Source organism: Lepisosteus oculatus, chromosome 17 (genome assembly GCF_040954835.1).
Source record: "Lepisosteus oculatus isolate fLepOcu1 chromosome 17, fLepOcu1.hap2, whole genome shotgun sequence".
Classification (NCBI taxonomy): Eukaryota; Metazoa; Chordata; class Actinopteri; order Semionotiformes; family Lepisosteidae; genus Lepisosteus; species Lepisosteus oculatus.
Window position 1 is genome coordinate 4,946,639 of NC_090712.1, and position 14,555 is coordinate 4,961,193.

Consider the following 14,555-nt stretch of genomic DNA (forward strand, 5'->3'; position numbering starts at 1 on the left):
GATCACAGAGACAAGCAGCCGTGAGCCCCAGATGTAAAAGGATTCATGTGTCCTGCATTCCTTCTGCCCTGAGTAATTGCATCCAGACCAGAGTCTGGAAAATCAACTAGCAGGAACGTGAGCTCCTTGCGTGGGCTCTTTGATGACCTGTGTAAGGACGATGCTTTCACTGCTTCATATTTCCTAGTCGGTGTAATTCTTTCAGCAGTGTTTCTTGCCTGTTGAAAACTTGCTTTGGCCTAGAGACCGAGTAATACAACGCCCATTCACGTTATAGTGCGGGAGAGGATCCTGGAGCTTCCAGTTATTAGCCATAATCAACGTGATGGCAAAGGTAAGACCCGTAAAACTAAGGGTTAGAAAGATAAAATCTCTAAATCTGTGCTAGAAAACTTTAATGTCTAACATCTCCGTTATGTGTAAGAGCTACAGAAGGTGAGAGAGGAAACTGGGCAGTACCTGCAGGGCACTGGGAGTAGGCGGTGGCTATTCCATACAGACGGGAACGCTTCTGCGGCTGGAACTCCTCACTCTCCCGGCCCAGGGTGCGATCTGCGGCGACCACAGCGTCCCTGAGGCACAATGCACACTGGCAGCTCAGTAAAACAGGCACAGATCACTCATCGGAACCCAGAACAGGAAACACCACACTCAAACTCCTTCCTGCCTACAATTTGAACCCGTATTTGCTTGAGGGTCATCATCAGAGCTGTGGAAGGTTGAGACTGGGTCCCAGGGAGTTCCTTTTCATAATTTCTGTTTTGGCTATGGCCCAGGATAATGGAAAAGTGTTCTTTAAGGCTGTGCAGAGGTACTCACTGTATCGAAGACAGAATCGCTGTTGTTTGGTTTGCAAAGCTATCACCCCTTGCAGGATGAAAAGTGATGAGTAGCTTGAATACATGGCATGGGCATTGCAGATGTGACCGGCAGAGGGATATGAGAAATAAACTAAGAAGAAATTGTATTAAAAATTTAATCTATTCAGTTTTATGGGTAGCCACAAAAGGCAGACTGATGTACAGCTCATGCATGGCAGGATGAATGAGAGGGAATTTCAGACAATAAAGGTAATCTCATCAATAAGACAACAAGAGACAGGCTTGATCTGACAGGGACTACTGCTGTGTTTTTCCTGGCTAGATCCTGTCAGAAAACCACTTTGGCCTGCCGGTGAGATCTGAAGGAAGCAGTTCTTGCAATTCTGAAATGCGCCTGCATATGCAGTTTACTCACCGGACTGAAAAATTGCAAGCAGCTGTGCGATTTGCACAGGCTCTTTGACCTCCTTTTAATAACAAACATACGCAGATCTAACAACTTGAAATTAGCTCCACTGAAAACACACTGCTAGCACTGGAGCATATGTAATGTGGGGTCCCAGCAGTCTGTTTGGCGCTCTGGTTATTCAATGATCTCGGTGGGAAATACAGACAGAGGTTCCCTGCACTGATCCTGTCAGTCACTGGTTGATTTGCTCACTCTGGAGATCTAAGAGATCTTTATTTTCAAATGACATAACCAGAAAGGCAATTGAGCACCCAAGTCCTTCAAACCCCCACTGTTCAAACATCTTTTCAACCCTTCTATTTAGTTATTAGAAGGTGACTAATTAATTTCCCATGGGGCTGAACACAAATAGTACTTCTTAAAGCATTGCTACAAAAATCAGGAAGGTTACCTTGTTACCCTTTGTGGAAATACAAATATGTATCTAATTAAAACGCCCTTTTTTTACTGAGATGGTGGCACAGTGGTCAGCACTGCAGCTGTGCAGCGCTGGAGCTCCGAGTTCAATTCCGGACCTGGGCCACCATCTGTGTGGAGTTTGTAAGTGCTGTCTCCTGTTTCCTCCCACAGTCCAAAAACATGCTGGTAGGTTAACTGGTGCCCCTGTTGTGAGTGTGTGCGTGTCTGTGTTGGTGTTCTTGTGTCAGCTTCGTGATGGACTGGTGTCCCATCCAGGGTGTACCCTGCCTTGCACTTGTTGCTTGCTGGGATAGGCTCTGGCCCTCAAATGACTCTGAATTGGAAGATGTGGTTTAGAAAATGGATGGATATTGACTTAGATTCATGCAAACAACCTGATAATGACCACTGGTCTGTTAGATTAATCAAACTGCTATTAGTGGTGACCTTTATTTTGAGAGTCTCCCACAGTGAAGTGATGGTATTATCCTATGGTTTCACAGAGACTTACTTTTTGAGGGCTGACTGTGTTTAATAATAATTATCAGTCTTTATCATCTATCCTCTTCTCCAACTATTACCCTGTCTAAACTGTGATTTCACAGTGGTTTTTATTGAGCTTTACCACACTTTCCTGTGCTGTTGCCATGTCATGCCACAGTAAACTTGTAGACAAATTAGTGTATCATTAAGGCCCACCTCCTCCAGTCTGTGTAGTACAGATTCTTCCCATAAGATGTGATTCCAAAGGGATACTGTATTCCTTCCAGGATCTTCCGGCGGTTTGTCTGGGTGGGGTTCATGCACTCCACCTTCCGAGTACCTGTAGCCACGAGGGATAATCAGTCAAAAGTGTCTTATTTGTCAAAATAAGTGTACAGTAAATTCAGCCCGTGATCACACCTACTTTCAAATGAAAGATATTCAAAGGCATTTGTGCCTTCTCTCATGGTACACTTTGAGATGCCCTCTGAGATGAAGGATTCTGAATAATTTCATACTGTTTTTTCTTTTTAGTAAAAAAAACCCAAGTTTGCCAGTACATGTCATGTGGCAGAAACTGTTTCTATGAATATTGTCATGTTACGTCATGTCATTTGCCAAACTGCTTTATACTTACGGTGTCGCGGGAAGCCGGAGCCTACCCGGCAAGCAACGAGCGCAAGGCAGGGTACACCCTGGACAGGACGCCAGTCCATCGCAGGGCAACTTCAAGCCAATCATGTATAGGGACAATATGCAGGCCACGGTAAAGGCTGAGGGGGGAAAGTTGGCCCAGACACCGGGATAACTCCATATGCTTATCAAGAAATGCCCTTGGATCTTTAATCACCACTGAGAGTCAGGACCTCGTTTTAACATCTCATCGGAAAGAAGGCGCCCACCACAGTATAGCGTCCCCGCCACTATACCGGGGCATTAGGACCCACAGAGACTAGAGGGTTAGCACCCCACACTGGTCCTACTAACACCACTTCCAGCAGCAACCATAGCTTCCCAGGAGGTCTCCCATCCTGGTACTGTCCAGGATCAACCCTGCCTTGCTTCAGTGGGTAGCCAGTTGAGAGCTGCATGGTGGTATGGCTGCTATGCCCTATGAATATTGTCCCCGTATATACATATAAATGAATGCAAGACATTGCCAAAGACTCCCTAATGAATGTACAGTACATAACCGTGTTCAGCTGCAATACAAACAACACACCTGCATCAGCCCAGCACAGCAGGGAAGAGTAAGGGTCATAGGTCAAGCCGTTGGGCAACCCCAGGTCATCCTTTACCAGAACCCTCCTGTTGGTCCCGTCCATGTACGAGGTTTCAATCTTGGGGGCCTCCCTGTTCCAGTCAGTCCAGTACAGATGCCTATTGGGGAGGGAAGACTAAAGTTAAGAAACGACATAAACAAGAAAGTGGGATGCCAGTCCCACGTCTGTCCCACAGGGATAAAAGAACTCATAGTCTATCCATTCACACAGCATGCTTGTTGTCGCAGAAGGACCGGACCACTCTTCAATCCTCCTGCATAGGGAACCTGATGGTCTCGGCACCTGACCAGGTGGTCACATATGATAAATCTTTCCAGAACGTTTCCAGAGAAGAGCATGAGGTTTTGTGCAGGGCAGGACAAACCCAATGGGGACTGGAGGAGGCTGGCAAGGAGACTGCTGTCCTGAAAATCTCACTCGACAGCCTTAACGGTGTCAAGGATCACAACCTCAGACAGGTCTCATCGGCACACCTAGTCCTTTGCTCTATAAATCCCACGATTCCCAGCAGCAGGTTCAGTTGTCCCGGTACCAGCTGGGTTGCAGGGCGCTGGAAGAGCCGCGCTTGCCTATCGCTGGCACGGCGATACCGACCGGACAGCTCAGAAGGAAAGGAATCGTCAGGGTGCAGATGTGGGGTCAGGGGGGCAGGACGCACCCTTTCGCGGAATCCGTGACGATCGCCCGGGGGTTGACCAGGTCGGTGTCAAACAGCACGCGCCTCTGGCTGCCGTCCAGCTTGGCCACCTCGATCCTGTCCCGCATGGAGTCGGTCCAGTACACGTTCCGCCCCAGGTGGTCTATGGCCACGCCTTCAGGACTCTCGAGATCTAGGGGGGAGAAAGCCGGCATGTGTTAGTGGAGGAGGGTGGAGCGGTGGCTCTGTGGCTCAGGATCTGCGCCTGTGGCTGGAAGGTTGCCGGTTCAAATCCCGCGGCCGGCAGAGAAATCCTACTCTGCCTGGCCCCTGAGCAAGGCCCTTAACCCCAACTGCTCCAGGGGCACCATATAAATGGCTGACCCTGCACTCTGACCCCAGGCTTCTCTCTCCCTGTCTGTGTGTCTCATGGAGAGCAAGCTGGGGTATGCAAAAAGACAAATTCCTAATACAAGAAATTGTATATGGCCAATAAAGTGATCTTATCTTAGAAGGACTTTCTGACAGACATACATAAAGACCAACATCAGCACCAACAGACAGGAGAGCATGGATGGCAATGTAACACAGCAAGAAGGCAGGAACCTTAAAAGTCAAAAGCAATATCTTATCCCGACAGCACAGGAAAGGAACATTATTTTGTGAATGGAATTTTATTTTGCTATTGCTTTGTGTTGTATATTAATGTATTTACTTGACTACTAATAACACTATTAATAAAACTGAATGCAAATTGCTTATTCATGTTACACACGCATGAGGTTCTAATTAACTAAGCTCTTAACCCCTATTTTTATTTTAAGGGCCTTGCTACTGGCACACAGTTAAATCACTGTACACAGGTGAATATATAGTAGTAAAGTGAACTCCCATTCCCAAGAAGAACAAACCAAAGATCCAGCCCACCTGTAGAGATGATTGGCACAGGCTTTCCTCCATGCAAGCTAACCTTGCTGATGGAGGGCCCAGTGATGTCAGTCCAGTAAACCATCTTTTCCACACAGTCAAAGGCCACTCCGATCACCACCTTATCCTGTGAGGCGAGACAACACGAGACATGCCTCAATATTTTTTGTTCTTCCGGAATTAGAAGGCAAACACTTTTCGTTGTGCAATACCACATTTCAGCGCTGCTAAAAAAAAAAAAATGAACATCTATCCAACAACAATTTCTTGCCACTGTCTAGACATCCAATTACCCAAAACCACGATTGGGTATTCCTGCAACAGTTCCATGTGAAAAAGGAAACTAGAATCTGACCAATGTTTTAAGCTGTTAAAGGCTTATTATTAATCATTATTTTCACATACTCATGGCATATTCATTACCATTTAAAAATGCATGGTTTTCTTCATTGATATGCAAGCTAGTACAATAGTATTCTATCTTGCAACCTTAATAGTAAAAGATTAAACCATTAAAGACACTAGAGACAGAACTGGTTTATGCGGGCGCCTGAGTCCAATGCAAGTTATCCTAGCTTCTTCACTAATTCCATTGGTTACTTGTCAGGAGTATAATCATTGTAAAGCACAGTCAATGTTTATAGAAAAAGCATTCGCATGTGATGGACACTGTAAAAAGAGGACTTTCCAGTAGTATCTAGTCTGATAAAGCAAAGTACTGGTTGACACCAAAAGTTCCTTGATCTAATTTGTAAGTCTGGTTTACGGCAGTGCTTAAAAATATAATTGCAGCCACATGTGACATGAGAGAGCCACAGTAAAAAAACATAATTCTTTAAAAACTACATTATTTATGAATGAACACTCAGAGGTGATTACCTCCAGAATTTTGAGATTTTATAAATCTCCCCTGATCACATACAGTACACTCATTTCAGTGCATGAGTTACTAACATTAATCTAATCAAAAACAAGACCAGTAAAGTCTTAAAAAGAATTTCACCAGAACAATCACAGGACTGTTCAGAGTGTGAGTTTTTGTACTGCAGTAGTACAGACACAATTAGTTAGTGTATTACTAGCTTTCATTGCACTTGATCTTTAACCTTACTTGCACATCTTAATATGATGATCCTTGTAGTATGGTTGTACAGTATTAAACAAACATCTTGAGATCCATATGATTAGACTGGAGCCAATTAAAATGGATTCTGCATTGCTAACCCAATGTCAGCAGACAACCTCAATATCATAGTTTACCAGTTTAAGATCTAGCAGGAGCAGGAATTTGTGTCTCTTACCTAGCCCCACAGAGTGGGCAGCAGGATTATGATATTCTCTGGCACTGCTTTCTCCAGATCTCAGAGCTGAGAACAAGCTCTACTCTCTACTCCTTACTGTAAGTGTTGCAAATTATGCAGGGGGCATTATAAATCAACTAACATCTAGAAGGGCTCATACCAAGACCAACAACCAATTTCTTTGCCCTGTCTCGCTAAGAGACATTTATTAACCCAGGGCTTTAGTAGTGGAGGGTGAAAGGGATATTTGTAGTCTTTATTCTGTATATTAAAAGTTTATAAAATTAGTCATAGTAATTAGTAATCATAGCCTGTGTCTTGCCTTTTTGCAACATGCACAGTAAGTAACAGCTAGTCATTTAACATCCTAAGGTCTTGTTCACCTCTGTGACTAAACCCACAGAGAATATATAAGGAATGTGTTCTCTGAACCCTCTTTGGCACAGCCCAAATGCATCTCTAACAATTTGTACATAAAGATGAGATGTTATTTAAACTATGTGTCCTCTGGAATCCTTGAGAAACAGACTCTATCACTATGACAAAACACAGCTGCCTGCTGGCTCTGGGATCCACTGGCCTCATGAGTCATGGTTAAAAATAACAGTTTGCAAACACATTTGTAAACAGCTCGATTGTGTTTTTTCTCCATCACTGCCCTCAGCATGTCTGAAGACGCAACACTTGAACAGTCAGTGTGGCAAAAAAAAAGACGAGATATAATTCTGTTATCGAAGAAGCTCAAGATTCGTGTACTGGTGTTTTATGTTTACTACATTTTGTACACATTGGTGAATAAATATCTTGTTGTTGTTTTTGTTGTTTTTTTACTTTATCAATGTTTCTGAGATTCAGAATTTAACTCTACGCCTGATGGGGATGGCACAGGGTTAAACTGCAGAAATTGCAATTGCAATTTCAAAACTGCAGATATGCAGATCTACAGGCAAGAATCACTGTGTTCTCTATGGATGTCATACCTTTGCCTTGCCCAAAGCATTCAAGAACACTGTTGCAAACACTAAGAAGGTGGAACACCACAGTACCACGTCAAACACTCTAACAGTGTCTTGTACAGGGCAGAGAGTTGCTCACTGAGAAACTGGGGGGGGCAGTGTTTCGGGGGTACTCACAGGGAGGTGCAACAAAGCCTTGGCATCGCCTTTCTTCATGCTGTGCCCCTCTAGGGGCACAAACTCAATCCTGCTGCTCTGGGCAAAGAGCAGGTGGGTTCCAGGAGGCAAAGGATGAACATCGGGCCTGGGCGTCGGCCCCAGGGGGGGCGATGGGGTGCCTGGGAGGTGGGGGGACGCAGAGCGAGAGATTAGGGACAAGTGAAGTCAGGTCTTGGCGTCTTACGCCGGTACAAAAGAAAAAATGACAGGTATGCGCTGCAGATCAACCTCATTTTAGAACCTCTTTTATTTTAACTTAAAAAAATAAAACACCAGAGAAGTTGCTGTGAGTCTGTGTTCTTTTTAAAAAAAAAATAAAGCTTAAAGACACGGTCAAGTCTGGTAACTGTTTGAAAAAGGTACGCACAACTACGCACAGTTTTCTGGTTGTAGTTCATCTGCTTTGTCTTGAGCAATCTTCACATTAGCTTCCACGATTCACGGTGCTTGATTGCCATCTCTACAGCACTTTTGGAACTAAAGCCGAAATCGGATAGCCTCCAAATTCCCAGATAAACATAACCTTAAAAATATGTTTCCTTTCAACAACAAGAGGACAGCTTGAATCCTGGGACAACTGTAATGCTTATAAGGAAGTCTGAAGGGAAATGACCTTGCAGAAAATTAACCAATTAGGTCTACAGACAGAACAGGCCCCAGACGTGATTTTATTTAACACATCGTTGGATATAAGGTTTTGCTTTCTCTGTGCATGGATGTGTGCTCATTAAATATCTAAAATACAGATTTACAAGTTACACAGTAGAGCTAAAAAACACATAATCTTTACAAAAAGAACTATTTTACAGCAGTTGCTAGTTTGTCACTCTATGAGCCAGCTGACAGAAGAAAATTGTCACATATAAAAGGGGAACCGCAGTCCTAATTTCTCAGACTGGTTATTAACTCTCCCCAAAAAATTCATTGATAGTAGAGAAAAATCTTACGGATTTCGAATTAAGCACAAAATCGTGCACTTTGTGAAAGTACTGTAACGCTTACGGCCGACAGGCACTGTGTAAGAGCCGGCGTACCAGAGCAGGTGACGTCACCGCCCTTCCCTGTGATAGCAGGACTACAGCTACTGGGCTGTAAAGAGATCTCTCTTTGGTTCACCGGGCTGGGTCCCTGCAGAGTGACGAGGGAGTCCCGGGTTTGAGCCCTCGACAGTGGGGGGCTGACCTAATGCGGCAAGGGCGCCCACCTGAGCCCCCGTTGCGTTACAGTACTGTAAGACCATGGTGTCGCAAACCCCTGGTCCGGCAACAGGCGTGGAGAGTTTATACAAATTACGACGTGAAGCGGCCCTTCCTGCTCGCTAGTCACTGAAATGACTTATGTACTGGGTTGTACGAGTGAATAAGTACAAGCTGTGCAGCAGACATTTCATTACATAAATGTTCCAACGTGCTCTCCATGCAGAGTTAACAAGTAGTATTTGTTAGCAAAACCATCTCGAATCTTGGAGATTTTACAAGTCACCGTGAACATTTTACTTTCGTTGTGGTTTGAAATGCCCTCATTAACATTGATTCTTCCTAACCCAGTTGCAGGGAGTTCCGAAAGTGGGTGTAGCACCTGGTTATCTAATGCAATCTCTCTGAATTTGGATTTTGGACATATTTGAAATGACACAATTTGTATGAAAGAGTACTTGGGGTAAATGCATAGGAATTTACAAATGGATGGAGGAACTGCTTTGCTCAGTCCGAGTTGTTCAGCTGAGCGGGAATGGACTGGTTTGGGCTCGACGGTGCGTCATGTCTAATCCCAGCCCCCCCCGTCACTCACATGTGGGCGTGGCCCCGGGCCCGGCTCTCGTCCCCGGGATCTCGTCCCCGTGCCGGTTCACGCACCAGCAGTGGCCCGTGCTGCCGTGGCACTGCAGCGGGGTGTAGTTGCCCAGGGAGTCGCAGGTGGGGATGTACTGGCCGGGCACGGGACGGGGCCCCCGCGGGCCGAAGGCGGAGGAGGAGGAGCCCAGGAGGCGGTCCCGTTCGCGCTCGCACCGCGTCTTCTCGGGCACTGCAAGGAGGATGGGGAGGGGGGCGGTCAATTCAACAGCCCCGCGCGGGGACACCCCCACCGACACGAGAGCAATCTCCTTCCGCACCTGCAGCGACATGAGCAGGACCCACTTTCCAAACACGTCGGGGGAGAAGAGAGCGGTTTCACGGGAGGAAAACTGTCATTTAACCTCCTGTGAATCATCGATACCAGCTTCTCATCATCCTTTGGCCAAATGTTTACCTCCCCCCTGTTTTTAATGGACTGTATATCCCGTTATCAAACATCTTGTTTACAGCACTGCATTTAGAAAAATGTTAACTCTGGCATTTCTGCTTTTACCTGTTGCATCATGAATTTATGTAAAAACCTTTAGAATATTACCGGTCCCATAAAATATTCTGCAATACATCAAAATTTGAATGATTTTTATACAAGAGGTCGAACCGTTCATGATTACTGAGAAATGAATCTTATCGAAAACTGTGCAATTCTGCTGTGTCCCTGGGCTCCTCACAGTTAACACAGTTACGTTAAACCCGACGTGTCGACTGTGCAGCCTTCTTCGAAGAAGGCTCCACAGCCGAAACGTTGTGTTTCTTTTCTTGTTTTTTCAGCGTGGAATAAACCTTTACTTGTTCCTTTGTAGCCTACACATGCTGACTCAAATAGCTACCTCCTTGAACTATTATGTTAAACTTCACTTATCCTTGTTAAGTTCCTATAGACCATCCCTAAACTAGTGCTTTGTAAGAGTGCTAGTAAAAAATGTGTATTTATTTTTCTTTTGTAGGTATGGCAGCTCATTTGCATGAACCAGTTTTCCAGCATCGAACGTGTGGTTCAGACAGAGCAGAGACCTTGCCCCCAACACTGAGGAGCATCGGAAAAAAAAACGTGGTTTCCCAGCCTGTTATGGGGAACAATTCGACCAACTGCAAAGATTTCCGCTCGAGACAGAACTCTGCTGGGGGCTTCTGCATTTCCAGCAGCCCACATACGAGTCATAACAAAATGCCTGCCTTCCCACAAACAAGAAAGGCAAAGAATAATAACCAAAACCCCACCCTTTCACACAGGCTGACAGAAATATCCTGTAAAAAAGCTGATAATATCGATCAATCAGCCTTGTTTGTGTAGATTACGTTGATTAGTGGTGGGAGTTCCTGAGTTCACTCATAGAACCTAGTCACACCTACTATGCTTTGAGCAACACCATTAGGGCTTCTCAGTACTATTCTGAGGTAAGGACAGGAGAACAGTTAAAAAAAGAGAGGAGGCTGGTCCAATTAGTAGTTAGTAGTTAATTTATCCAAGTATGTCTTCCAGCTGTTTTTTGAAAGAAACCAGGTATCGGCCTCAACAGCATGGCTTGGTAGCTTGTTCCCCACTCCCATTACCCTAGAAACCACAAAGATAAGCTCTTCTTTCACAAGAAAAAGAAGACAGGGAGGCACATCCATGAAGCTTCTATATACATAAGAATACACATTTTTCCACTTGTTTTGGTACACCATGCTAAAAACAAGCAGGCACAAAGCGTTCCTAGAGAACAACATCTTAAAGGAGGAGCCTACACTGCATACTGGAAGCGGTAGCCTGCTTCACATTCAATTGTGTACTCCTTTGTCTCAGTCCTCAGAAAAACACACAAGCCCACCACAACAAAACTGGAGCACAATGGGAAAATCTCAAAGTGAGCAAACCCATGGTTAAGCATGTAGATTATACAAGATGAGGAAAAGCCTGGCTAAGCAAAGCCTTATTTTAGCAGGAAGAAGTTTAGAATAGTTTTGTTGAACCTGAATATCTAGGGTCATTTTAGTACTTCACTGAGACTTGGGAGATTGTAAGGCAAAAAAAAAAAACTGATTAAAGATTGTTAAAATCTAGTGAAGTTAAGTGGATATTGTCAAATCAGCCAGGAGCCAAGAGATAACCATCAGTTTTGAATGAGTGTTTCTGCTTGAGGGCTGAGAGATTAAGATTATGAAGAAAGTACAACAGATGTTTACAGATGTTTACAGCCTTAACTCATGATACAGATTAGTGACTGATAATACATTGGTGACCTAAATGCTAATTCTTGGTGTGGAAACCAACCCATGGTTTGCCTCTTAAGGCAGAGAATTCGGTCAAGCTACAGCCAGCAATAAAGGCCCTTGTTCTGAGTCTCCTACACACAGCCTAGTGAGGGGGTGCCAAGGTCAGACATCTGCTTCTCGTCCAGCTGGAAAATGAAGCACTAGAAAGCTACAGGCTGGAGAAAACCGATGAGCGCAATCAGTCGGTATTCTGTACACTCTTGCGCGTGGACAACCACACGCGTGTGCCAGAAGTCTTCATGCTTAGGTGGTCAAGATTAGGGGAAGATTTTCATCAACCCGACACTGTAAAGTTGCACGGTGACATCAAATAAAAACGCCAAGCAGAATGGAGCAAATGTACTGACAATGCCACCTTTCACAAGCCAAAATCGCAGTGCTGCACTGTGGGATCAGACAGCTAGTGTTCTCTGTTCGGTTTGCCCCACAAAGCATTTGGCATGCTCAAGCTGTGCCTCAGGGAAGTTCACCATTGTACTGTAGATTCCCCACTCCTACAGTATACAGAGCTGCTGTTTCTCACATGTTCGTATCATGCTTTTCCACAGCCTCGTATACCCGTATACCTTACCATGCTTTTACCACCTATTTAATTCCTTCCGCATTCACTGCCTTATATCATAGTGAGCTTATATAAAAGTTGTTTAGTGGTAAAGCACAGCTTGGAAACTTGTGATGAAACAACTCTCTGAGCAGGGCGTCAGTAAGCTTGACTTTGCTACATTATCCAGCAGACTCTTGGAGAAACAAATCCTGTTTACGTGGAATTTTCAGATGCATATACAGTATAATGACTACAATTTACCAAAACAGAAGATTATCCGCCCTCAAAAAAGAGATTTTTATCTATAACAATGTCTTGCTTTCCTGTCTCAGACACTTGAATTAAGAACAGAAATGGTGTAGCTCTACTCCGGCCTGCAGGTCCACAGTAGCTTTTCTTATAAAAAAAACAAAGTTTGTTAGAGTTGAGTCTGTTAATTAGCTTAGCTTTAGTGCACATTTGTGCTTCACATCAGACACAGCAGTTCAGCACAAGTATGTCAGACTCTGGGGCAACAGAATCACATCTGGTTTTCATTCCCCAGAAGGCTCGCACTAAATAAGTAATGCAGTTTTGGTTCAAAATGGCTCAACTGGTAATATCTTCTTTTCAAGGTTATTTTTTTGCACAATTGAAGACTAAAACAATTCCCTACATTAAAACTGCATTAGTCCTAGAACATTTGGAATGCATGGTTTAGCACCATGACCTTCATCACAGTAAATATTGTTCAACTGTAAAACAGGTTGCCTAAAACGTTGATGGTTCAGACCTGTTTACTGTATTATGAAAACCACCTACAGTGGAACAATGACGTCTTGTATACATACCGATACAAATGAGATTATGGGGAATGTGTTTCCGTAGGCAATGACTGTGCACATTCGTGTCCATGATGGCTTGCACACACAAACACATGGTAAATGTGGCATGAAGCTGTTCATTACCCATGGTCATTCTTGTACACTGTATTCCCATGGGTAGATACTCCATAGTGCTCTTTTTTTATTATATAGTCATTTGTCGAAGGTCAACCGACTTTATAAGCAGCCAGTACATAAAAAAATAAAATATGGATCTCATGTCATGCGTAAACACTTCTACTTTAGCAATACCTGTAATTTATATTAAAGTTACCACATACGCAAAATTACATACACATTCTACACAGTACATAGCAAGATGGAAAACAGGAAGGGATGCTTACCTGCTATATCAGGGGTGCATTGACTCCCATCTCCATAGAAACCCGGCCTACACTGACATCTGTACGAGCCTGGAGTGTTGTAACAATCAGCATTTGGGTGGCATCTGCCTGGCTGGCATTCATCAATATCTGTGAGCAAACAGAAAAGGAAACTGTCCATGATCTCTCCTCCTGTGTGTCAAGCACACAGGACCACAAAGGCACGACACCAGAATTACTTGGCCATGAAACTTGCTTTTCATACAACCTTAAATTAAATCTTAAAACACACATTTAATGTATTTGGTTTTAGAGTTTCAGGAGGGGACTGAAATTAAGATGAAGGACAAAGGTATACTTGCATTCCTGTAGACTTTTGTGTTATTTGGTGGAAACTGAAATGGTCTCTTATGGAGGCAACTGTAGCAAAATCCAGGGTTGTTTTGAATAAGAGTATGGATGTTTACTGCATGTATTTAAAACACAATCAAAGATCAGTAAAACAAAGCACAGCTCAAGAAAAAGTACAGATATCATTTACACCAGCTGGCTAACGCAGGTCTCAAACTGAATGACGAGGTGGAAGAAAAACACAAACTGAGTTTCCTGAGCTCCAGGCGGCAGCTGGCCCTGTACAATAATTATTGAGGCAAGTGCTGGAGACACTGCCAATGGAATCTGCAGATGTTTAACAAGTTATCTCCTTCCTGCCTCATACTGTCAGCCACACTCCTTCGTCAGGACAGTTAACCCTTTTCAGAGGCCCAGTGAAGCTCAGCTTCTCCCAACATGGAGACCCTCTTGACGACAGCTGCCTTTCCTTCCAGCCTGTCTCTTGGGAACCCACCCAGGCAGGGGGTTCGTTTTAATGCACCAGACGAGTCCGCATGTGCTGCTCAAATGGAGCCAATCACATTGCCACCTGAGCTGGAAACAAAATGGGACTGGAGACCCTGGTTTCATTCATCTTCGGGGCTTTGGTGCACACAAAGAGGCAACTGTTTGACAACTATAAAATATTTGAACTCTAAAATGGCCCAGTCTTCAAAAATGAAAAACTATATGACCCAAGTTTTCTAAGCCCAATGACTTTTTAACATGATTGGTGTTGATTTAACGAGAGCGTTAATTCTATTGTCAGTGCCTGTGATCATTCATCACAGTATTTATCAGAGTACCTGAAGCGCAAAGTAATTATCCTAAAAGCCTTTTTATTTC

The 14,555-nt window shown here is 44.1% G+C and overlaps 1 protein-coding gene across 1 annotated transcript in view; it reads right to left on the reverse strand.

Annotated features, from left to right (window-relative positions):
• The window catches only part of nid1a (nidogen 1a), a 32,542-nt gene that overhangs the window by 978 nt on the left and 17,009 nt on the right, over positions 1–14,555 (reverse strand). The window contains exons 12-19 of the mRNA XM_069179858.1: positions 13,359–13,487; positions 9,287–9,520; positions 7,454–7,614; positions 5,020–5,146; positions 4,114–4,285; positions 3,395–3,552; positions 2,389–2,512; positions 460–572 (exon numbers count right to left, since the gene is read on the reverse strand). Coding sequence (XP_069035959.1) covers positions 460–572; positions 2,389–2,512; positions 3,395–3,552; positions 4,114–4,285; positions 5,020–5,146; positions 7,454–7,614; positions 9,287–9,520; positions 13,359–13,487 — 1,218 coding nt within the window. The remainder of the gene's footprint in view (positions 1–459; positions 573–2,388; positions 2,513–3,394; positions 3,553–4,113; positions 4,286–5,019; positions 5,147–7,453; positions 7,615–9,286; positions 9,521–13,358; positions 13,488–14,555) is intronic.